The sequence below is a fragment of the Chiloscyllium plagiosum genome, chromosome 15, assembly GCF_004010195.1.
Source record: "Chiloscyllium plagiosum isolate BGI_BamShark_2017 chromosome 15, ASM401019v2, whole genome shotgun sequence".
NCBI classification, from domain to species: Eukaryota; Metazoa; Chordata; class Chondrichthyes; order Orectolobiformes; family Hemiscylliidae; genus Chiloscyllium; species Chiloscyllium plagiosum.
The window spans coordinates 1,002,839-1,029,432 of NC_057724.1; the positions used below are offsets into that span (position 1 = coordinate 1,002,839).

At 41.2% G+C, this 26,594-nt stretch overlaps 1 protein-coding gene across 8 annotated transcripts in view; it reads left to right on the forward strand.

Moving 5' to 3' along the window:
• The window catches only part of LOC122557037 (utrophin-like), a 688,507-nt gene that overhangs the window by 378,041 nt on the left and 283,872 nt on the right, over nucleotides 1–26,594 (forward strand). For 7 of the 8 annotated variants that reach the window (XM_043704260.1, XM_043704256.1, XM_043704261.1 and 4 more), the window contains 5 exons: nucleotides 4,435–4,676; nucleotides 6,174–6,291; nucleotides 7,592–7,797; nucleotides 9,730–9,884; nucleotides 13,945–14,134. In XM_043704260.1, coding sequence (XP_043560195.1) covers nucleotides 4,435–4,676; nucleotides 6,174–6,291; nucleotides 7,592–7,797; nucleotides 9,730–9,884; nucleotides 13,945–14,134 — 911 coding nt within the window. The remainder of the gene's footprint in view (nucleotides 1–4,434; nucleotides 4,677–6,173; nucleotides 6,292–7,591; nucleotides 7,798–9,729; nucleotides 9,885–13,944; nucleotides 14,135–26,594) is intronic. The other variant, XM_043704257.1, reaches the window with a different exon arrangement.

Consider the following 26,594-nt stretch of genomic DNA (forward strand, 5'->3'; position numbering starts at 1 on the left):
CAACAACTGTTCTAATATAGTAACATCCAATAAACACGATCATAATATGGTAGAGTTCAGTCTTCAGTTAGAAAGAGCGAAGGCAAAATCGGATGTAATGGTGTTACAGTTAAGTAAAGGTAACTACGGGGCATGAGAGAGGAACTGATGAAAATGACTGGAAGCAGAGCCTGGTGGGGAAGACAGTTTAGCAATAATGGCAGGAGTTTATGGGTGTAATTGAGGACACAGTACAGAGGTACATCTCCAAGAATAGGGAGATTACCTGGTGGTTGTGGTGGTTGGGGGGGGGGGGTGAGGGATTTAGACAACCAAGGCTGATGAAGGAACTCAGGATATGTATCACAGAAAAAGAGAGAGCCTATAAAGCGGCCAAGAGCACTGGGAAATCAGAAGATTGGGAAGACTACAAAAACAAACAGGATAACAAAGAAAGAAGTAAGGAAGGAGAGGATCAAATATCAAGGTAAGCTAGCCAATAATATTAGAAATGATAGTGAAAATTTCTTTCACTACATAAGAAACAAACGAGAGGCAAAAGTAGAGATTGAGCTGTTAAAAATTGATGCAGGAAGGCTAGTGATGGGAGATAAAGAACTTAATAAATACTTTGTCAGTCTTCACAGTGGAAGACATGAGTAATATCCCAACAATTAAGGAGAGTCAAGGGGCAGAGTTAAGTATGGTGACCATTACAAAGGAGAAAGTACTTGATAAGCTAAAAAGCCTAAAATCTGATAAATCTCCTGGCCTGGATGGGCTACATCCTAGAGTTCTAAGGGAGATGGCTGAAGAAATAGCGGAAGCGTTGGTTGTAATCTTTCAAAAATCACTGGAGTCAGGGCAAGTCCCAGATGGTTGGAAAATCACTGTTGTAACCCCCTTGTTTAAGAAAGGATCAAGACAAAAGATGGACAATTATAGGCTGATTAGCCTAACTTCGGTTGTAGGTAAAATTCTAGAATCCATCATTAAGGATGAGATTTCTAAATTCTTCGAAGTGCAGGGTCGAATTAGAACAGGTCAGCATGGATTTAGTAAGGGGAGGTCATACCTGATAAACATGTAAGAATTCTTTGAAGAGGTAACAAATAGGTTAGACCAGGGAAACCCAGTGTATGTTATCTACCTAGACTTCCAAAAGGCCTTTGATCCTTTGATAAGGTGCTTCACGGGAGGCTGCTCAGTAAGGTAAGGGCCCATTGTGTTCGAGGTGAGCTACTGGCATGGATTGAGGATTGGCTGTCTGACAGAAGGCAGAGTGTTGGGATAAAAAGTTCTTTTTCGGAATATCAGCTGGTGACAAGTGATGTCCCGCAGGGTTCAGTGTTTGGACCTCAGCTGTTCACTTTGTATATAAATGATCTGGACGAAGAGACTTGCGGAACTCTGGCAAAGTTCACTGATGATATGAACAGGCCCATAGTTCTGGGGAGGTGGGGAGGCTACAGAAAGATATAGGTCTGGCAGCATCCAAGGAGCAGGAGAATCGACGTTTCAGGCATGAGCCCTTCTTCAGGCTCATGCCCGAAATGTCGATTCTCCTGCTCCTTGGATGCTGCCTGACCTGCTGCGCTTTTCCAGCAACACATTTTCAGCTCTGATCTCCAGCATCTGCAGTCCTCACTTTCTCCGACAGAAAGATATAGACAGTTTAGGAGAACGGTCAAGAAATGGCTGATGAAATTCAATGTGAGCAAATGCGAGGTCTTGCACTTTTGGAAAAAAGAGCACAGGCAAGGACTATTTTATAAACGATGAGAAAATTCATAAAGCCAAAGTACAAAAGGATCTGGGAATGCTAGTACAGGATTCTCTAAAGGTTGACTTGCAGGTTGAGTCCATGGTTAAGAAAGTGAATATAATATTGACATTTATTTCAAAAGGGTAGGAATGTAAAGCAGTGAGGTGCTACTAAGACTTTCTAAAGCTCTGGTTAGGCCCCATTTAGAATACTGTGTCCAGCTTTGGGCTCACACCTCAGGAGGAACATATTGGCACTGGAGTATGTCCAGCAGAGATTCACACAGATGATCCCTGGAATGGTAGGCCTAACATATAATGAATGGCTGAGGATCCTGGGATTGTATTCATTAGAGTTTAGAAGGTTGAGGGAAGATCTAAAAGAAACTTACAAGATAATGCATGGCTTAGAAAGGGTGGACGCTGGGAAATTGTTTCCGTCAGACAGAGATACTAGGACTCGGCACAGCCTTAGAATTAGAGGGGGTCAATTTAGAACGGAAACGTGGAAAGATTTATTCAGCCAGAGAGTAGTGGGCCTGTGGAATTCAATGCCACAGAGCGCAGTGGAGGCTGGGACCTTAAATCTCTTCAAGGCAGAGATTGAGAAATTCTTAATCTCGCAAGGAATTAAGGGATACGGGGAGAGTGCGGATTGAAATGCCCATCAGCCATGATTGAATGGCGGAATGGACTCGATCGGCCAAATGGCCTTACTTCTACTCCTATTTCTTATGGTCTTATGGTCGTCTTATCCTTGGCAAAAGGTAAGCTCAGAAATTGTCTCACAGCAATTCTCCAGTCCAGAACGGAAAAACCATCAAGAGAAAACTCTGTAAGATGGAGGCAGGCAGAGATGTGCTACAGCTTCCAAACTGAGTTTCAAGACCCAGCGACAATAACTACTGAAAATTAAAATTAAAACTCCTGGTTCTGTGGGAGCTTGATCTCACCCATTCAGGATGCTTCTATTGTTCTATTTTTCAAAAATACTCCAACGCTTCACAAGCAGTTTACTTTATCAGCTTTGGAGCAGACTGCCTTGTAACTCTCTTGCAACCTTTATTTTAAAAAAGAGGAGGACAGAATGTACTTATTAAAGCCATAGTTTTGTCACAATAGTAAGCTTGTGGACTAGTCTCAGAGACTCAGTGATGTTTTTCAGCGCCATCTAGCAAAGATTTGATTACATTGATCCCATTTTCCAGCTCTTAACACACAATTCTGGCAATGCAGATGAATATCTAAGTACTGCTTAAATGATATGAGAGTTTCTGACTCAACCATCATTTCAGGCAATGAGTTCCAGACTCCCACCACATACTGGGTGAAACTTTCCTCTTAGCATTCTACCACTTAATCTAAATCCTTGTCCATTTGTTTTGACACCTTTTTTTAATGAAAAATGTTTCTAATCAAGCATGTACGCGAAGATGGGCTGAAATTATGTGAGTGTCATAGAACCATTACAGTGTGGAAGCAGGCCATTCAGCCCATTTGAGTCACACCAACTGTCCCAAGAGCAGCCCACCCAGACCCACCCCTTACTCTATCCCTGCGACCTTGCATTTCCCCTGACTCATCCACCTAGCCTGTACCTGTACATCCATGAACACTATGGGCAATTTAGCATGGCCAATCCACCTAACCTGCACATCTTTGGACTGTGGGAGGAGACCCACGCAGTCACAGGGAGCCTGTGCGGTCTCCACAAAATCAGTTGTCCGAGACTGGCATTGGACCCAGGTCCCTGGTGCTGTGAGGCAGTAGTACTAACCACTGAGCCACTGTGCTGCCCCTGAGTGATGAATATTTAGTTGCCACAGACCATCAGGGGTAAAGTAAGTTAATAAGTTTGTTGAATTTGGAACAGGTAATTGTGTGTTGGTAGGATAATGCAGAAATGAACTTACTATGTTCCGTCAATGAATTGGGTGTTTGGAGGAAAAGAAATTATTTAAGGTATGTGTCAACTGTCATGTCATGTGTTTCGAGAATATGTAGAGCACACTTGATTGCCTTAAGGAGTTTTAGAAAAATTTTACACACATTCTTCCAGAAATTGTTTAGTTTATCAACTGAATTACTTCTTGTACTTCCCAACAATTTGCTTCCCTACCTGAATGATTAGCATTTATATTGCTCCTCTAACATCATGACAGTAATGCTATTTAGTGAAATTGGACACCAAGCTAAATAGAGAGGTATTGGGATAGACAACCAAAATCTACATCAAAGGTGGCTCAGTGGTTAGCACTGGGTTCGATTCCTGCCTCGGGTAACTGTCTGTGTGGATTTGCAAACTCTCCCTGTGTCTGCGTGGGTTTCTTCCAGGTGCTCTGTTTTCTTTCCACAGTCCCAAAGATGTGCAGATCAGGTGAATTGGCCATGCTAAATTGCCCATAATGTTAGGTACATTAGTCAGAGGGAAATGGGTCTGAGTGGGTTACTCTTCAGAGGGTCAGTGTGGATTTGTTGGGCTGAAAGGCCTGTTTCCACACTGTAGGGAATCTAATCTAATCTAAAGTGGTAGGTCTTAAAGAATGTTTTAAAAGATGGAGAGATTTAGGGAGGGAATTGGAATGATTGGGAAGATGGTGTTCAAGGTTTCACTGTCTAATGGATTGCATGATTGTGGATAAGTCCAATCAACTTTTCCTTTCTTTCTGTTTGTGTATTTGTATGTTTTAGTAGTTCACTCCACTGTTCAAACAGTCACCCTGGTGTCAGCAATGCCTCCGTCTCCTGGAGCCAGTCCGTTGGGTCTACGCGATGACTTCCCCTCAAATTCTGAATCATTGATGCCGGCAGATCTGGATAAATCAGCTGTGGAGCTCATTGACTGGCTGACACTCATTGATCAGATGATCAAATCAAACATAATTACTGTTGGAGATCTGGAAGAGATTAATGAAACAATTGTACGCCTGAAGGTATGAAAGAACATTTATTGAACCTATGGTGGAGTTGAGTTAGATATCTACAAACGTACGCAAAACAAAATGGAAGTAGACCATTTGGCCCCTTGACCCTACCTCATCACTCAATAAGATCACGGCTGATCTGTTGTTGCGTCAACGTTTTATTCCCGAATACCAGAGGTGGCCTTAGGCACCTTTGTTAGTCAAGAATCTGTCGAGCTCTACCTTAAAAATATTCAGTGAGCATCTGGTTGGATACGTGAATAGGAAGGTTTAGAAGGATATGAGCCAAATGTTGGCAAATGGGAGTAGGTCAGTTGAGGATATCTGGTTGGCGCAGACAAGTTGTTCAGAAAGATCTGTTTCCATGCTGTATCCATGCTTTATAACTCTTATAACTGCCTCTACAGCTCTCTGGGGAAGAGAGTTCCTAAGATTTATGATCATCCGAGAAAGAAAACAATTTTCCTTGTCCAAGTGGAAGATCCCCGATTTTTCCACCATGTTATCCAGTTATAGCAGTGTTATGAGTATTATGTTTAACTCTGTGAATAAAACTGAGTAAATATGAACTCCAGTATTATCCTTCAACTGGATTTCCAAATTCAAATAGAAAGAGACCAATCAGTGGAAGCCGATCTGGGACATGATTTAGTCATAGAGGTTTTGGGATGGAGGTGAACTGGATGGAAGAATGTTGGAGATAGACAGGATTTAGCAGCAACATTGAGCAGTGCAGGATTTAATTGTGCTACAGGTTGGTAATGGATGGAGACTGCTAATGGTTTGGAGCAGGATTTAGAACAGAGGATTAGATTAGTTAAACTTGAGTTTGGTTTGTTTTCTTTATAGCAGTCTGAGTGATTGCTGTACTCCATTATATGAGTTATATCTGGCAGGATGATTTAATTGTTTACAGAATTTTGTTCATCTCGAACCCCTGCCAGATACTTCCCCCACTCCTGGGGACATACTTGGTGCTTTTCCGCAGTTTTCTAAATACCATAGCAGTGATACGGAAGATTCTTTGTTGGGAGCCACAGAGAAACTTGCAGCCACTGCATTGTATAAAGATATTTTGAGGTTCAGCACTGATGGAAAATTTAAGCTTTTTGTGCTGGTCCTACCTGTTCAACCTAACTTGTAATAGGGTGTAGGTTTGCTCGCTGAGCTGTAGGTTTGATATGCAGACGTTTCATTACCTGGCTAGGTAACATCATCAGTGGCAATCTCCAAGTGAAGCGAAGCTGTTGTCTCCTGCTACACCCTAAACCTCAACCTGAGCTACAAACCTTCACAAACCTTGCTAACTTGTAATTTCTGACTTTTCTCAGTTTTAATCTTCAGTACTAATTTTGTTTCCTTTGTCCATATTCACTGCATGTAACTATTTGTTACATATTCAGCAACATTATCACATTAAAGGATGGTTGCAGTCATTTGATTGAGTCTATAATTCGGAACAGTTTGATTTTGTCTATACTCACACATCGATTTCTTTGAGAACAGACTACAAAGAATGATTTGGAACAGCGACGACCACAGCTCGATGCTATTTTTACACTGGCTCAGAACTTGAAGAATAAAACGGCTGATATGGAGGAGCGAGCTGCAATTACTGAGCGATGTGAGTGAGGGTCTTCCACAAATAACTATAAAGAATGAAATCAGAAATTGTGTTTGAAATGGTAGTTTGAAAAATATGACAGTGCTTCAGCTGTTCGATAACAATTTTCTCCATAGTTCCTGTTAGAAGATGTACAGAGACCCAGGCATCGCAACTTCAGGAAGTGAAGGCATAATTGACTCTGATGCTAAGAGTTGGGTAATGCTGACATAAGGGAATTAAAATAACAAAGAGGTGAATGAATGTCAGTCAGATTACTATCATGTTCCCAAACGAGGTTTATATATGATCTAGGAGCTGATGTCAGTCATTCAGAATCTCAATCTAGTTTCACCATTCAGTAAGGTAATGACTGATCTCTTTGCAACCGCAGATCCTCATTACTGCCTACCCCTGATAATCTCTTAATTGCTTGGTAATCAAGAATGTGCCTTCCTCTGATTGGAAATATTCGAGGTACTGTTTCCACTGTATTTCAGAAAGAGAGTTTCAAAGACTTCCAAAAGATGTTGTGAAACTTGAAAGGGTTCAGAAAAGATTTACAAGGACGTTGGCAAGGTTGGAGGTTTTGAGCTATAGGGAGAGCTGAATTGCCTGGAGCTGTTTTCCTTGGGCGTCAGAGGCTGAAGGGACAGCTTTATAGAGGTTTCTCAAATCATGAGTGTCATGGATAGGGTGAATAGACAACTGCTTTTCCCTGGGTTGGGGGACTCCAGAACTAGAGGGCATTGGTTTAGGGTGAGAGGGGCAAGATTTAAAAGGGACCAAAAGGACAACTTTTTCTCGCAGAGTGTGGTACATGTATGGAATGAGCTGCCAGAGGAAGTGGTGGAGACTGATACAATTACAACATTTAAAAGGCATCTGGATGATTATATGAATAGCACGGGTTTAGAGGACTATGGGCTAAGTGCTGACAAATGGGACTAGATTAATTTAGGATATCTGGTCGGCATGCACGAGTTGGACTGAAGGGTCTGTCCCTGCTGTACGTCTCTATGACTCATGACCCTCTGAGAATATTTTTTGCTTCATCTCTGTTTTAAAAGGGTGATACCTGGTTTTCAAATAGGGACCTCCAGTTTTACATTCATCCACAAGAAGAACCATCTCTCCACAGCTGCCCTGCCAAGACCCCTCAGGATCTTGTATGTTTCTAAGTTTACTGTTTGCTGATTTAGGAAAGTTTTTTTGAAGACTGATTGTAGTATCAGTCACATTAGAATTAGTGTCTGTGTGCTTTTAAATGCAGTACTCCGTCTCCTGCATATACTTACCTCCTTTTGATGTTTCTGTGCAGTGGTGAGGGTGCAGAACCAATGGGACAACACACAGCACAGATTGGAGGCACGGCAGCAACAGCTGGAAGAATTACTCAGTGACAGCATACATTGGGAGGAGGATTTGCAGGCAACTGAGCGACTGGTTGGTCAGAGTGAAATCCACCTGCAGTCGGTGCTCCATGTCACTTCAGAGCCACTTGCCCCACAGTTGGCAGAAAGCAAGGTAACATGTTGGCCTTCATTGTAAAGTGGTTAATTGGCTGAGTCAGAAAATGTGATGTACTGTAAATTTCAAGATTCTGTCAGTAGATGGGGCATCTTGACCACTGCAGACTGTGATAGGAGTCCCGTAGAGACTGATAACTTTTAATTTATAGTTAATTGCTGAATGAATGGTACAAGATTTCACATTTCTTGTAACAGGCTACAAGCACTAGTGATTAAATGCTTATTGTAGAAAATTGATACTTAAAAACATAAAACAAAACTTTTAACATCAGGAAAGAACACATGGAAATAAATGCCATCAGGTAAGTATTATGTTAGCCTTTAAGTAGACTTTCAATTCTCCCAGAATTAGTCCGAAATAATTCTTAACTCCCAAAGGTTTACTTCTATTCTATTTTGTTCTCAGCTGATAACTTCCAACTCCAGAACCGTCCTTCATGGTGAGAGTATGACTGGAAATCTTCCCTGCAGTGCAAACTAGGTTAATATTTGTTAGGGTCTGGAATGATCTGAGAGTGTTGTCGAGGAAGAATCACTTGAGTAGTTAGGATCTAGAATGCACTAGCTAAAAGTTTAGTGGAGGCAAATTCACTCGAGTGGTTAGTGTCTGGAATGTACAGTCTGAGAGTGTGTTGGAAGCAGGTTCACTCATTGCATTCAAAAGGAAATTAGACTGAAAAGGAACATTGTTCACTTACATGGCGAAGGCAAAATACTAAGGGAAATACTCATTCAGAGAGCCAATGTGCACATAATTGGTCATATAGCCTCCTGTGCCATTGCAATTCTGTGGTATTTATTTTGAAATGATTAAAATGTTCAAATTCTATTCAACGAAATAAGTGCCAAATTAACCACTCATTTCTATTACTTCAGCACATTTTGGATCAATTCGAACAGCGATGTGTGACATGAATATGAAGAGAGCAAAGGGACAATCCACCCATTTCATACTAATTCATTTACTTTTCAAAAGTAGAGCCCCGTGTAATGTGAGACAAACCAAGTCTCTCAAAGAATGTTTTACAAATCCTTAACAATTAAAGTGAGTCGCAGCTACAGTCATCACCTATTAATTCCTGCACAAGCTACAGGCTATTAGTCTTTCAGAGCAACTTTTTGTTGAACCACACAAACTGATAAAATTTCAATAATTTTGTCCCCATGTGTGTTGCTAATTCTGGTTAATGAAGGTGGTTAGCAAATCATTAAATTATTAATACAAACTAAAAACTTTTTTCTGCGATATGCTTTTGTGCTGTTATGAAAAGCATGGCTAAGTGCCCCAAGGCCACACTGTGGTGTTCCTTCAAGACTGTGTATTCATCTCCTTGACACAATGACAATGAAAATATAACAATTGACAATTTGAACAGTGATCTTGTGCATTCATGTTATTTACAGTACAAAGATCATCCTCTATAAAATATTGCCGAATAGAATTGCAGCCCTCATTTGGGATAAGTAAAGAGTTGAATTTGGTACAAAAGCCGATTTTGATTTGCTTCATTCTTTAACCCTTTGTAATTAAATTGCAAACAAGATTTTATATATTGTTAACAATTTTGTTATACTCAGCTCACAGAGAAATTGCCCTTATTCCCTGCTCCCCCAGGATACCAATAAATGGTATTTGTTGAGATCAAATGTGATGTGATGTCATGTGATGTGATGATTGGGTGAATCACTTTTGTGATTAGTGCCGAGGAAACTGCTCTATTTAGGAAAAATGCAAAAAATAGTTACTCTTTTTGAATATTGTTTTGTTTTCTGAATGAGCAGAAATAATTGGGAATTGTAATTTGAACTATAGCATTTGTATGAGAAAGAAATGGTAGTACAGGGAGGACAATTTAGACATAATTCTAAGCTTGTTTGTGCTTTGGAACAATATGCATCTCCGTGTCATGTGCTACCTGTTTTTCAGCAATTCTTAGAAGAATTGCACAAAGGGCAGTTTACAGTGTCATCATTCAAAGACTTGTCCAGTAAACTACTCCGGGTTTATGCAGCAGATGATACTCGGAAGGTGAAAGAGGTTAAAGACGGCATTGATACCTCCTGGAATAATATCAATCAAAGGTGAGATGAGATGATTTGAATGTCTGTAGTTCAGGTATTTCATCTTTACCCAGTCATTTTCTCTGCCTCTATCTGATTGTTGTGCCCTGTGTTTTTGCCCGAGACAGCTAATTGTTAACTTGGTCCTTGTATGTGCTGCTACATGACTGTCCAACTGTGTTACTATCTGTGAAGTCACTGATCAGGAATTTGTTTTCACTGGTCTTTTCTCAGTTGCTCAGTAATGCAGTTAAAACACAAATTACTGTAACTGTGGACATGAATCTTATCGCTGCAAGGTGTGGTACATTTGGGAAGGATGTGCTAGTGCAGTGGTTATGATACGGGCAATAGTAGTTATGAGGCCCGGGCTGATAATCCAGCTTTGGAGTTTAGTTCCCACTTGGTCTATGAAGAATTTGAATTCAGTTAAAAACAAAATATAGAACTAAATAGGTGTGCCAGTGAAAGTTACCATGTAGCGATCAGATTGTCATGAAATCCTACTTTTTTCCATTTGCTAAATGATCCTGAACTTGCAAAGAATTATGCTGATAATTGCTTTAGGATTCTCGGGCAGGCTTGCACATACTAGAAGCTACATTTACTAGCATACAGGTTCCTGTTCTTTGCAGACAGAAACCTATACATGCATAATACCTATTCCACATCAACAAAATAGGTGACAACCATTCTCTGTTTCATTCCTCAGGAAAATGCCTTGATTAATCGAGTCAACCTGCCTGGTTTAAAATTTAAATAAAGCTTTGCAGTTAACTGTCGGTCACCATAAATGTGGTGCATTTTATATGGTAATGCCTGTACCACTCAGAGTCCACTGGACAACCAATCTGTGCTTGTCCTGCCATACAGTATGCTATTTTCTCTTTGCAAATTGGCATTCTTGCAAATAGTCCCAATGAGTGCGAGAGGAAAAGCTTCGATAAAAAGCATAATCTTACAGCAATGCTGAAGATCAGTGCTACCAAATAATTAGCACAGCGTGTGAGACAGCATCCGAGGACCAGGCAAGTCAATGCCTTGGGCCAACACCCTTCAGCAGGACTGGGGAGGGGAGCCCAGAAGTAAATAGAGGGAGCGGGTGGGGCTGGTGAAGGGTAGGTGGGACGGTGAGTTGGAAGGGTGGAACAGATAGCTGAGTAGGAAGATGGACAGGTTAGAACAAGTTAGGGAGATGAGCAGGAGAGGTGGGGTAAGACATGGGCTAAGGCTGAGTGAGGAGGGACTTTGATGCTGGTGAAGTCAATGTTGATGCCATTGGGCTGTAGGCTTCCCAGGTGAAATATCAGATGTTGTTCCTCCAGTTTCCATTTGACCTCAATGGAAAGTGGAGGAGGCCAAGGATGGACATGTTGCTGGGGTATTGGGGAGGGGAATTGAAGTGGATGGCAATCGGGAAGTCGGGTTCGTTAGTGCGTGTAGAGTGCAGATGCTCTGCAAACCGATCCCAGAGTCTGCGTTAGTCTCCCCGATATAGACGAGACCATGTTGGGAGCAACAAATGCAATAGATGAGGTTAGATGACGTCCAGGTAAGTGTCTGTCAGATCTGTAAGGATTGTTTATGGCCTTGGACAGAAGTGAGAGGGGAGGACCTAGACCATTTCTGACACCTCCCTCCCCTTCCTGGATGTCTCCGTTTCCATCTCCAGACATCAAGTCAGCACGGATATCCATTTCAAAACCCACTGATTCCCACAGCTACCTTGACTACACCTCCTCTCACCCACCCTTCTCCAAAACTCCCAATTCCCCTGCCTCCACCACATTTGCTCCCAGGATTAGGCGTTCCACTCCAGGACATCCCAGATATCATCCCACTTTAGGGATTGTAGTTTCCTGTCCTCTAATTAGGGATGCCCTCATTTGCATCCCCTACATCGCCTACATTTCTGCCCTCAAGCCCCCTTCCCCCAACAACAATAAAGATAGGGCCCTCTTTGTGATTAGATTAGATTAGATTACTTACAGTGTGGAAACAGGCCCTTCGGCCCAACAAGTCCACACCCACCCGCCGAAGCGTAACCCACCCAGACCCATTCCCCTACATTTATCCCTTCACCTAACACTATGGGCAACTTAGCATGGCCAATTCACCTAACCTGCATATTTTTTGGATTGTGGGAGGAAACCGGAGCACCCGGAGGAAACCCACGCAGACAAGGGGAGAATGTGCAAACTCCACACAGTCAGTCGCCTGAGGCGGGAATTGAACCCGGGTCTCTGGCGCTGTGAGGCAACAGTGCTAACCACTGTGCCACCGTGCTGCTTAAAGACCATCCTGCACCTCCCCCACCAACCTGTAAATCCAGCACATCATCCTCCAAGATTTCCACCATGTACATCTGACCCCACCACCAAAAAGATATTTCCTTCCCCACCCCTGTCTCCTTTTCACAGAGACCGTTTACTCCATGACTCATTAACACTACATTCCCCACCGACGTCTCCACTACACCCCGTACCTTTCCTTGCAATTGCAAGAGGTGCAACAGCAGACCCCACTCCTCCCCTCTCACCTCATCCAAGGCCCTAACAAATCCTTCCAGATCTGACAGAGATTCACCTGCATGTCATCTAACCTCATCTATTGCATTCTGTTGATGCCGACGAGGTGGTCTTTATATGAGGGAGACCAAACACCAACTTGGGAACCGGTTCATAGAGCATCTGCGCTCTACACACACTAACCTTCCGGTTGCCATCCAATTTAATTCCCCCTCCCACTCCCCAGGTGACATATCCAGCCTTGGCCTCCCCCACTGTCACAGTGAGGCCAAACAAAACTGGAGGAACAACACCTGATATTTCACCTAGGAAGCTTCCAGCCCAATGGCCTCAACATTGACTTCACCAACTTCGAAGTCCCTCCTCCCCCAGACTTATCCCATGTCTAACCCCACTCCTCCTCTTCACCTCCTTGACCTGTTTTAACCTGTCCATTTTCCTACTCTCCTATCTGCTCCAACCTTCCAACTGACCGATCATCATAACCCCCTACATGCATTCAACAATCACCATCCCACTTACCCTTACCCCAGCCCCACCTCCCCCTCTATTTACTTCTGGGCTCCACTTACCCACCCCAGTCCTGATGAAGGGTTTTGGCCCAAAACAGTGACTTTCCCACTCCTCGGATACTTTTCCAGTTTCACATCTATTGACTCTGACTTCCTGCATCTGCAGTTTTTACTGTCTGCTACCAAATAGTTATTTGTGTACCAGATCTTGTGCGATATAAGTAGTTGCAGAAGTGTGAGAAACTATACCTTGAAAGAAAATCTCTTTTAGTTTGACCAGAAGTGGCTGTGCTCATCTACACTAGAGCCCATGGAACCTGCAGTGACAAATACCTCTCAGGTATTGGTGGCAGTGTACATGTTATGGTGTATAACCTCAGAACACAATGCTGCCTTGTACTGTTGTAGATTGTGGGCAGGATCTGGAGTCATGTGGTGAATTGCCCATTGCAGAATTACCAATCCTTCACATGCTTTTGAAACCCTAGTATTCATATGACTGGGTCTTGCCATTCAGATGTTGATAGTGAGGTTTCAGTGATTACAAAACTGTTGAATATCAAGATGACGTGATTAGGTTCCTGTTTCTTGGAAATGGCCTTTGCCTTGCTCTATGCATGTTGTTTAGGAGGTTAGTGGTTGTACCAGTTGGAAAAAAAAAGTGAAAGATTATGGAACTGTATATGGTAAAAATAGTATAATTACAGTGAACAGGCCTGGTTAAGAACTGGTAGAGTAAGAAACATGGTGGCAAAAATAGGTGACATGAGATTTAATAGGACAGGTTTACCCAATGTCAAAACTAATATTTAATTCCAATTGCTATGAATAGAAATACTTTAGTGTGATAGTTTCCATCACAAATCAAAGGTGCTGCTTGAAAATTTCATTAAATTTGCAGATTCTTAATGAGAATTTTAATATTTCTATGATTTCTCAGTTTTTCAGTCCTGTTCTGCAGTGTGCATCATGGCATTTGTTCTATTATTCTGTGTTGTGGTCTGCAGACTTCAAATTCTGCTGTCCTGTTGCTTCCCTCAGAGCCAGTGAGAGAGTTGAAAAGCTGGAGAGTGAACTAAAGCAGCTACAGAACTTGCTTCAGGAGTTAGAGGGTTGTCTTCGGTGGTTGCAGGATACTGAAAGTGCAGCTGATATCTTGGCCAGTGCAGTTGAAAAAGAAGACACACTGCAGGATAGTGCTGACGTGAAGGAACTCAAACACAGATTGCAAGTAAGTACACTTTGAAGTAAAGACTGGAATATCGAAGCTCCTCGGATGCTGCCTGAATTGCTGTGCTCTTCCAGCACCACTGATCCAGAATCTGGTTTCCAGCATCTGCAGTCATTGTTTTTACCTCGTTGTTTTTACCTCTATATTTGATTATCTGACAGCCTTTTCAGTAATTCTGAAGTGTACATGATTTTGATTCTGATTTTGATCATCTGGTTGATTATGCAGTTATTAACTTCATCTGAGATATGTTTACATTTTGTAGATTATTTTGGAGTCCTCTTTAAATACGTTAAAAGTACATCTGATTGCTGAATGTTCTCTATGCCCTTCCTGTACATTCGGCTGCTAATCCAAAATATAATAACACGACCATGAGAGATGCAAGTCGAACAGCTCAGATTTTTGATCAGTCTGGTACATTAATTCAATTATCCCTAAGGTAGTTGAGAACTAAACCTGTGGCAAATGTATATTTTGAAGGAAATTAAACTTCTGATATTTAAGGATGGAGACTAGGTTATTACTCCATGCAGAAATGTTCTGTTGTATAACTGCATGAGATTGCTTATCAGTGATTGTAGGAAATTTGCAGAAGTTGAAGTGACAGTTTTCAACTCTCAGTAATATATAGAATAAACTGTAACCATTTTATAGCGCTACCATTCAGATTGTGTTAAAGCCTCACTGCAGTGAATGATGCATCAAGGAACTAATATAGTATTTGTAAATGGTATAAATGCTATAAAAAAAAGGACAGTTTTCAACAGAGGAAATATTTGTGCCTATTTATACCCATTTTGTACACATAACTAACACTAGTTAAACTGCCTTTTCCTCATAGTTTACAGCAGGTTTTGATCATTTCACAGTGTAATACCTGTGTTTATCAGCTGGAGAAGCCAGATGGTTTCATGTCTATCTGAGCCAGTGAACTTGACAAGCATACTAGTGTTTCATCAACAAAACAACTTAAATCCATTTCAGTTTTCCTTTTGAAGACTGTAATTTTTAACTGTGAAATTAGTATGTTCTTTTAAAAGCTTCACATAATTTTGGCAAACCTAATATGTCAATAGGAAAAAATTTAAATTGTCAGGTTTTAATGTGTTTTATAGGTACTTTACAGATGGGTAGATTAGGCATTTATAAAACTGAGATTGTTTCTTCACTGTAATGCTTTGCATTGCTTAGTAGTAGTTAAAACAGCCCAGTAGGAGCTGTACTTACTGGTCAACCACAAAAAAATGTATCTACCCGCACCAAAATCCTTCAACTGACTGTGCAATAGATACTGGGCTTATGCTTACATCACTAAGTGGTTACAGATGTAAAAGATGTAAGCTTTCTTCAAAGATAATTGAAAGGTAAGATTAATGAACTGAAATTGCTAGAAGAAATAGAGATAATCACTTGAATGCAGGAGATCAAAACAAAAAATAGAAAATTTTCAGCAATGAGCTGGCCTCCGAAAAATGCAGACATGACCCTATTAAAGCATTAACCTATCTTCATGGATGCTGACCCAGCTGTCCTTTTTTCTAGCAATTTGATATATTAAACAGTGAGTATAGTACTATGGATTGTTACTTCTGTAATCTAGAGAAATTGAGTCTAACAGTATTCATTCATGGGATGAGGGCGTCGTTGGCTAGGCCAGCATTGCTTGCCCATTCCAAATTACCCAGAGGGCAGTTTAGAGTCAACCACATGGCTGTGGATCTGGAGTCACATGTAGGCCAGACCAGGTAAGGATGGCAGTTTGAATGACATTAGTGAACCAGGTGGAGTTTTCCACAGTGGAATCGACAATGGATTCACAGTCATCATTAAACTCTTAATTCCAGACTTTTGTTGAATGCAAATTCCAGCATCTGTGGTGGTGGGATTCAAACTCTGGTCTGCAGAACATTACCTAGGTCTCTGGATTAACAGTCGAGAGTGTGGTGCTAGAAAAGCACAGCCAGTCAGGCAGCATCCGAGGAACTAGAGAACCGAAGTTCCGAGCATAAGCTCTTAGTCAGGATCGAGGCTTGTGGGCCAAGGGGACTGAGAGATAAATGAGAGAGATTGGAATAGGTAGAGGAAGGTGGGAGTGAAGGTGATAGGTCGGAGAGGAGGGTGGAGCCGATAGGTGGGAAGGAAGATGGACAGATCAAGAGGGCGGTGCTGAGTTAGAAGGTTGGATCTGGGATAAGGTAGGAGATGGGGAAATGAGGAAACTGGTGAAATCAACATTGTCATGTGGTTGTAGGATCCCAAGGCGGACAACGAGGCGTTCTTCCTCCAGGCGCCGGGAGGTAAGGGTTTGGCGATGGAGGAGGCCCAGGATCTGCATGTCCTTGGGGGAGTGGGAGGGGAAGTTAAGGTGTTTGGCAGTGGGGCAATGGAGTTATTTTGTGTGTGTGCCTGGAGATGTTCTCTGAAGCACATCGGGAGCAACGGATACAGTAAATGACGTGTGCAAGTTTAGGTAAATCTTTGATGGATGTGGAAGGCTCCTTTGGGGCCTTGGACGAAGTTAAGGGGGAGGGGAAGAGAGGAGGTGTGGGCGCTGGTTTTGCAATTCTTGCGGTGGCAGAGGAAGTTGCTGAGAGGGGAGGGTGGGATGGTGGGGCACGGACCTGACGAGAGTTGTAGAGGGAATGGATTCTACAGAATGCGGATAAGGGTGTGGAGGGAAATATATCCTTGGCAGTGGGGTCTGTTTGTAGGTTACTAACTCCTCTGCCATTTCCACCCGCAACAAGGACAGAACTCCTCTGATCCTCACCTTCCACCCCACCAGCCTCTGGATACATCACATCTGCTATTTCTGCCACCTACAAATAGACCCCGTCACCAGGGATATATTTCCCTCCCCACCCCCATCCGTGCTCCATAAAGACCATTCCCTCCGTGACTCTCTTGTCAGATCCACCCCTCACCACCACCACCAACCCACCCTTCCATCCTGACACTTGCCCCTTACACCACAAGAATTGCAAAACCTCCGCCAACACCATCTCCTCTTACCTCCATCCAAGGCCTCAAAGCAGCCTTCCACATCCATCAGAGTTTTACCTGCACTTACACACATGTCAGTTACTGTATCAGTTGCTCCCGATGTGGTCTCCTCTACATTGGGGAGACAGGACGCATACTAGGGGAACGCTTTAGACACATGCACAAAACAACCCCACCACCCCGTGGTCAAACACTTCAACTTCCCCTCCCACTCCCCCAAGGACAAGCAGGTCCTGGGCCTCCTCCATAGCTAAACCCTTACCACCCAATGTCTAGAGGAAGTCCGCTTTGGGACCCTCCAACTGCATGGGATCAATGTGGATTTCCCCAGTTTCTTCATTTCCCGTCTCCCCCCCCCATTTCATTCGCGATACAACCTTTCAACTCGACACTGCCGTCTTGACTTGTTCTACCTTCCCACCTATCGGCTCCACCCTCCTCTCCAACCTATCCTCTTCACCCTCACCTCCATCTACCTATCATATTCTCAGCTACCTTCTCCCCAAACCCACCCTCTCTCTTTTATCTCTCAGCCCCCTTGGCCCACGAACCTTATTCCTGATAAAGACCTTATGCTCGAAACATCGATTCTCCTGCTCCTCAGATGCTGCCTGACCGGCTGTGGTGTTCCAGCACCACACTCTCGATTCTGATTTCCAGCATCTGCACTCTTTACTTTGTCTCTGGATTAGCAGTCCAGTGATAATACCACTAGGCCATCATCTTCCCAAATGAGATACATGAGATCAGTTAAATGGACATGATGTTGAGATGTTCTGAAATTCTAAATTTACAAATCTATTTGCATTCGGCAGTGAATCAGTAATTAAAGGGCAAGTATTTAAGATCACCTTCAAAAGAATGATTAGAGAATAAGTTGGTTGAAAGAAGTAAAATCTTCTGTAAGAAACTGTAGTGCAAACTGAATCCAAAATGGGTAAATATTTGAACATGAGGTAGAATTAGATAGTTGTGCTTTTTGGCACTTGTCAATATGTGAATGGGGCTGTACTGAAAAATTCTCCAATTTGTGTGCCAATTTTTATCATCCACATCTTGGTCAAGATACATTTCTCATAAAAAGTCATAGTGAAATGTTAATTGTATTTTTTTCTGTTTCACATATATTGCTTGACAAACTGAGTATTTCAATATTTTCTGTATTTATTTCAAAGTATCCTCATTCACTGTATTTTACTTCTGTACAGTTGCAGCTGTAAATGTATGGGGTTACAGCTTTTCATTGGCTCAACTTCCTTCGCCCCAAACCCACTCTCCCAATCACCAATTTAAAGTATCTAGAATTAAGAGTCAACTCATGACCATAAAGCCATTGTTAATTGTTGGAAAAACCTATCTGGTTCACTAATGTCCTTAATGGAAAGAAATCTGCCTTCCTTACTGGGTCAGGCCTATATGTGACTCCAGAGCCACAGCAATGTGGTTGACTCTCAACTGCCCTCTGAAATCGCCTAGCAACCCATTCACCACCACCTTCTCAAGGGCAAATAGGGATGGGCCATCAATGGTTGGGCCAGCCAGCAACGCCCAAGTCCCACAGATGAATTTTAAAAAACTTGTCTAAAAGAGTGGCAGCAGTAATTATGATCTGAAACTGTTGAAGTTAGTGATGAGTTCAGAAATCTATAAATGCTTTATTGAAAGTTGAGATGTTGTTCCTCAAGGTTATACTGAGCTTTGTTGGAACAGCCTAAGTGGCCAATGACCAGATTGAAATGGGAGCCGGGCTGAGAATTAAGCTGAAAATTAAAAGAAGCTCATGGTCACGCTGTAGTTTGAACAGACAATTTCTGTGAAGAGATGAAGTGATCACCCAATCTGCAACTATCTCCTCACTATTCAGCATTTGGAATGTTCTGAGTGGTTTTGTGCTTCACATCTAAGGAAGGAGGGCTGGCCTTGGAGGGCATCCATGGAGGTTTACGTGAAAGATCCGGGAGTGAAGGACTTGATATATGAAGAGCAGTTGAGAACTTTGGATCTGTACTTAATGGTGTTCAGAATGGTGGGGGGAATATCTCATTAAAACTCTCAGAATACTGAGAGTTCTGGACAAACTAGACATGGAGAAGGTGTTTCCACTAGTAGGATGGAGTAGGACCTGAAGGTACAATGTCAGAGTGAAAGGACGACGTTTTACAACTGAGATGACGAAGAATTTCTTCATCTAGAGGGTGGTGAATCTGTGGAACTCATTGGCTATGGATGCCAAATCATGGAATTTATTTAAGACAGACACATAAGTTCTTGATTAGTAAGGGAACTGAGGGTTACAGGGAGGAGGTAGGAGAATTGAGTTGAGAAACATATCACCTGTGATTGAATGACAGAGCAGACTCGATGGGCTGAATGACCTAGTTCTGCTCCTATGTCTTATGGACGTTTGGAGACCCCCATTATGAGCAGCAAATAACCTGAAAAAGGTGTAAGTAAATTGAGTCCGAGAGGTGAAGGAAATTTAAAGAGGAGTTGACCATAGTATGATGGAGAGAATATTTCTTTCAAAATACTAAAAAGGGAGAGGACGAGCAGATGTGTTTGCTGGTGGAAATGGTAGAGGATAATTTATTGCATATGGTATTTGGTATGATGCAAAGAGAGAGAGCAAAGAAACCTGTCTTTATTTCAGAATTTCAACATCCAAAGTACAATGTTATGTTTTAGTGATGATGTGGAGATACTTCTGTTAGACTTGGCTGGACAAAGTTAAAAATCACACAACACCAGGTTATAGTCCAGCAGGTTTATTTGGAAGAACAAGCTACCTGACAAAGCTTGTACTTTGTTTTTAACTATGTCTTAGTGAAATTGAGGCTTTTTAAATTGAAAACAATAAATAATAGATTACAAGTAACCATTTAAAAAGTACAATGCTGTCCTTCATCTGCTGCTTTAGACTTCAACACTCTGTAGTGTATGAAACTTACCACTTGTATTGAGGTCCTTTGCAAAATTACCTTCTATGCTTCTAGTCATCTTCATTCTATTAAATTTTAAACATCATCTGTTCAATACCTTATTATTTATTGCTCTAGAAAACATTAATTTTTATTATAAAACATTATAAAAACTCAATTGCTCTTTATATATGTAGCGTTTGTATGGTTTTTAATATATGCTGTGTAGGACAAATATAGTAATCAGCAATAAATGATGTAGGTTGCAGTGTAAGTGAAATATTAAACATCCACAGCAGGGTTCTCATTTTCTCATCCCCTTGTTCCATTTTGATAGTAGAGCAGCTTACGAGAAATCAGCACTGTGCTAACTGTTTAGACAGCTAGGCACAAAGTTTTGCACTCTTCAATATCTCAGATTCTTTTACCTCAAGCTGTCAAAACACCTCAAAGTTTTACATCTATCAGAAATATGCAAAGAATGGCATGAAAATTGGAGCTATCTTACTAAGTACTTCAAACATTTGAAGTGTATTTCCATTTCTGATGGTACTTGGACAGCAAACATTCAGGTTAGTATTAGAATGTAGCACCAAACGTTCCACCACAACAATTTCCCAGGAAAATTTAAGGCTGTTCAGGAAAATTGTCTCAATCTCCTTCTTGGAGACAATGTTTTGAAACAAACGTCCCACCCTCTTACCTCTAATGTAGCTATTCTTGATTTGCATTTAATGAAGTAGCAAATAGAGGATTCATATTTACTTAGAAAACCAGAAAAGACATTGATTAAAGGCAAATAGCTATACTAACCAAATGGCCTCCTCCTGTGCCATAACAATTGAGATTACATATACCTTTGTTTACAGAATAAATTTGAAAATATAACCTTAATATCTGGCTTGTACCCAACAAGAGAGTTTCAAGTCTTGGCATGTTTGGGTTTTGGCTCTTTGAACCACAAATCAACTGTAGCACTTGAACTGAACTCCAATTGTACCAGAATTACATCTAATTTTTTAATTAATCGCTTCCTGGCTGAATATACCATATGTATCTGAATTGAACAGCCTCTAGCAACCCTAAAAATTACCTATCTAACCAGCAATGGTCTAATCATATCGGTACTGTAGCCATCTTTACTTTTGTCCAATATGTGCAAATAGAGGAAAAAGGATGCAATGTGTTGGGATCATGCAGCATTTAAGTGGTTGAATCCCATTTGTGAAGCAGCATTTGGATTCATGTCAGAATAAATTAAAAGAACAGGCATTCTTCAGAACTGCAGATGTGAATCTTCATGTTAATGCAGTGTGTGGAGACACTGCAGTCATCTTCCTAGTTTCATATTTTCTGATCATGTTTAAAGTTGTAGCCCTGCTGACAAAAGGTATCTCATAAAATTCAGAAAAACATCAACCACTCAGCTGCATCGGGCCTCTCTCATGGACTCCTGGTGGCTGCTGCAAAGTTTCTATATACACATGCACACGCACCTGACCCAGAGCTTTTGGATTTCTTCTCTGTGCAATCCATTTCTACATTTCACTTGAGTAGATGTAGATTTCAACCTCTGAATGTTAAACCCATGCTGCTGTGGGCTGCGTAAGGTAAACTCTTCCATGTGTGGTCATAGTTGACATGCTTGGATCGCCTCTCAACTCTACGTGGATAGCTTCCCCATCACATCTGTGGACTGTAATGACATTGAAAGCTCTATGGGTTCACTCAAAGGCCAGCAGCCACAGAGCCAGCTGATGAGCCTGTTTATACACTCAGCATCACTGGCACTCATGATGAGTCTTGAATGAGAATATCGAATGTTGCTTTTGTACGTGAACAGATTGTATATTAGCAATTAAGTGGGAAGGTTCAAAATGATTCTGATCACTGTTTACCATGTTATATTTCATGCAAAAGCTAATTGTGTTGTGCAAGTACTACGACTAAATAATAAGAAACACTTCACTGGTTGAACAGATGCTCAGAAAAGCAGGAGTAATAAGCTCCCAAGATGTAATGGATTTTTGCCTTTATCTAATACCCTATATATTAATTTGCTAATGCACTTGGTGTAAATACCTATAACTTAAAGTAATATATTTTGCTTTCAATTGAAGACAGGAGGATGCCCTTCCATGACATGCTTGTGTGATTCATATCAAGATAAGTACACCATTGACCTTTTAGATGTGAAGTTGTACTACACAAGCATACAAATCAGGGAAGTAATTAATGCATTGTGAATGATTCATGGGTAGAGCTGACCTTTCATTTTACATGCCTTACCAGGTATATTGGTTAGCTGTAGTGAGTGTGTTGGTAATTTCCAGTGTTAGGATTGCCATCTAATAGCAGGTGGTCTTCATTCAAGGATTATCATCTGCATCTTCAAGCTTGAGTCATTTTTCTGTGCATGCATTGAATTGATTGCTGCACAGTGCTGATATCTAAATAGCTTTCAACATTCTGAGAATTTTATTGATTAGTTCACATGATGGTCCCTGATATGCACAGTATAGTCAGCATGCATTGAAGCAATTAAGGCTTATTTTTTCTTGTTTGACCTTTATAATTTTGACTTTAACTTTTTCAATGCTTTCATACTCATCTTTGAATGATGAGGGAGACAGCCCTGATTTATATACAAAAATAAAATACTGCAGATGCTGGAAATTTGAATAAAAACAAAAAGTGTTGGAAAAACTCGGCTGTCAGGCAGCATTTATGGAGAGAGAATCAAGCATGTTGGTTCAGATCATGTTGAGATAACCTTTCACCAGACTGCTGTATTTCTTTTAGTGAGGGAGCATTGCAGGTCTATACAGAGTAATCAGCTGTCATGTTCTCTCTTGTTATCTTAGTGTCTATAAAAGGTTAGAGTGAGCTTTGAACAGAATCAAGTATAACATTTCAAGATAAATAATCAGCATGGTTATCTGACACCATGATAGACCCAATCAGTATTTCTGTTGAGTCCACAGAGATTAACTTCATGGCTGATGGGTTGATATAGTGAGTCATTAATCAGCTCTAGAGTCAGCTAGTATTGAATAACATAATGATTGGTACCTCCAGTTTGACATCCAGGACACAAAAGGAGCATTCAGCCACAGAGTCGTAGAGTGTCAGTTTAATAGCTTTCTCTCTGAACCTGAAGTGTTGTGTCTACTCTAAAGTAAGCCAGTGAAAGTTTTTAAAGCATTCACAAGGGACACATCTGGGCAGTGAAGGAGAAGGGATGAATTGCTGTCCCCATTGGCAGTGTATTTTGATGAAGCTTGCATAGTGCAAATATTATTGAAATGTAAAACGCGGATGAGTAAAAGTAAACTTTGTTTATATCAATGTATTTCATTTTGAGAAATGCTTCAAAACCGTTGTTCTGAAGAACTATATGGGTGCACTTGAAAGGAATTCATTTGCTCATTATTGATTCTGAGTACCATGATAAGGGCTTTATCAATGCAAGTTACTTCTTATATTTCAGACCTAGTATTTTTGATGGGAGTAGCCAAATTTAAAGCTCATGACAAAAAAAACTGCAGATGCTGGAATTCAAGGTAGCCAAACAGGAGGCTAGAAGAACACAGCAAGCCAGGCAGCATCAGGAGGTGAAGAAGCCAATATTTCAGGTGTAACCCTTCTTCAGGACTGGGGGCGGGTGTAAGGCGAGCTGCAGATAAGGGGGCGGGGGTGGGATGGGGTATGGCGGTGATGAGGTAGGGATTGGTGAATATAAGTAGAGAGTGTGACCTGATTGGTCTGTGTGAGGAATGAATCTGGTTGGTAACTAGAGGAAAGGGTCGATCCGTGGAATGGAAGGGAGGGGCAGGGGCTGGGAAGGGAGTCGGGGGGTGGAAACTAAAGTTATTTGAAGTTGGAGAACTCTGAGTCCTCCAGGCTGTAATCTGCCCAAGCGGAAGATGAGGTGTTCCCTTAATTTGTGGTCTGATTTGCTGGGGCAATGGTGGAGGCCCAGGATGGTCATGTCGGAAAGGGAGTGGGAAGGCAAATTAAAATGGGTGGTGACAGGAAGGTCAGATCGACCTCTGCTGGCCCTGCTGAGATGTTTGGTGAAATATGCTCTCAGTTTAGGTTTGGTCTCACCAATGTAGAGAAGACCATATTTAAAGCTCACCAGATAGTTGTCCTATTTTTTGAGATAATGTTGGCTACATTATTTCCTGCATTGCCATTCTCTTGTTAAATCCAGGTTTGCTGACAAATACAACTGTATTGACTCACCTCGTAGACAATATCCATTCTCATAAAATTTTGGGGTTATACTTTGCCTTGAGAGATTTTGCTACACAAATATAGGTTGTTGTCAAACTGACATAATAATTACTTGTACATAATTCTATACCCAGAATCTGAGCTTCCAGTTCTACGTCTAGCATATCCATACCCTGCAATGTTAATGCACTTACCATTTAGGGTGCTTGTTTGTGAAGTGAATTAAAATTTTCTGTTTAAGAAATGCTAGCTGAACTTTTGTGAGACTCTCCTTCGCTATTATTGCAGCAAATAGTAGACGTAACAACTGTTTTTTAGTTTTGTTCTCTGTTCCCATCTGGATGCTCAAAATCTTTATTTTGTTTTAATTCTTGTGACACCTGTGTCAGTGGAAAGGCCAACAAAGGCCCATTTCTAATTGTTCTCAAGAAGGTAGTGGTAGCTGCCTTCCTGAGATGCTGCACTTCATGAAATGTAAGTACACCCAGTGCTTGTACTGAGTTCACACTTTTTAACTGTGTGACAATTAAGTTACAGCAATATAGTTCCATGTCAGGATGCTCTGTGATCTGGAGAGAGCTGTAGGTGATGGCACGTCTATGTTTTTATTAATCATCATCATCTAGATGGCAGAAGTCATGGGTTTAGAAGATGCTGTTAAAGGAGCCTTGAAGTTATGGCTGTGCATCATGTAGATGGTATCCGTTGTATGCCAGAGGTGGTTGGGATGCCGATGAAGTGACAGCTTTTGATTGATTGGTTTTGAGTTTCTTGAGTGTTGTTACAGCAGTACGCACCTGGACAAGTGACAGTAATCCAATTGCAGTCCAGACATGTGGGTGGAGGTGAGAGTTGAGTTACTTGCTGAAGAATGCCCAGCCTCTAACCTAGGTTGTTGTCACATGTATTTACAGGTTGGTTCAGTTAAGTTCCCAGTCATTGGTAAACCCTAGATTTTTTTTTGATATGTGTGTCGCTGGTTATATCAATATATATGAAAGGCTTCTGCCCGAAACATCGATTCTCCTGCTCCTTGGATGCCGCATGACCTGCTGTGCTTTTCCAGCACCACACACTCTCGACTCTGATCTCCAGCATCTGCAGTTCACTTTCTCCTATATCAACAACTTTTGCCCATTCCTGAGGGCATTTAAGAGTCATCTGCATTCCATGTCTGGAGTCACATGAGCATCAACTAAGATGGCAAATTTCCTTCTCCTAAAGGATATGATTGAACCAGATGAGTTTTTATAATAATTGGTTATGTACTTGCTCTTAGGCTAGTTTCTTTCTTCCAGATTTTGATTAACTAAATAACTGTCTCTTCACCCAGTATAAACTGGTTCAAGGTAATTGACAGAATGATTTATTTTAACACCACAAGTATATGATCTAGAGTACACTGCTGAGTGAAATACGGGAGTAACTTTCACAGAAAATTTGGTGCATACTTGGAAAAAGTAAATTTCGGAAAGTCTTGGTGAAAGAACCTGAGAAAGGGATTGTTGGATAGTTCTTTCATTGAATAAGTGGAAACAATCAAATGATCTGTTTCTCTTTGTCGTGTGATCTGTTTCTCTTTGTCAGATTCAATGAATCAGGAAGGTAGGAAAGTCAAAGAGGAGAGGAAATAATAAAATTATTTAGTCTCGTAACATGGGCTTGTCCCATGTATAATCCATAAATCAGTTTCATCAAGCTGTAGAATCTTGACCCAATGTTAAACAAAATGTGAAGGTACTTTTATTTAACTCATACTGACCATTGAAGCTAGTTTAATTTTGAATAATTTTAAAATAATACATTTAAAGTAAAAGTATTAGCAGTCTGCATTTTCAATAGGATAATGTGGCAACTTAAGTGATCTGAGCTTGGTTTGACCAATAGAATACAGTTACTAAACTATTCAGAGATCTGTAGAGTTACTTTTTAAATGAAGAAAATGAACATACTTGGTTTAAGATCTGCCTGTTTGTGATGTATTGCCTCACTTTGTAAGCAGGTACTGTATGACAGGTATTTGTCCCAAAATGTATTATACTGCTTTGCAGAGGTGCCAAACTTAGATTTAGATTTCTGCCTAAAATGAGACTAAACATTTCAGCTTAATTTCTCTGTCTTTCTTTTCGCAACCCATTTCTGTCCCAGGAAATAATAGTTGGGATGCTGTATTATTTTTAGAGGTTGAATCGGTTTTCCCAAAGGATAAAGTTTGTGTGTGTGTGTGTGTGTGTGTGTGTGTGTGTGTGTGTGTGTGTGTGTGTGTGTGTGTGTGTGTGTGTGTGTGTGTGTGTGTG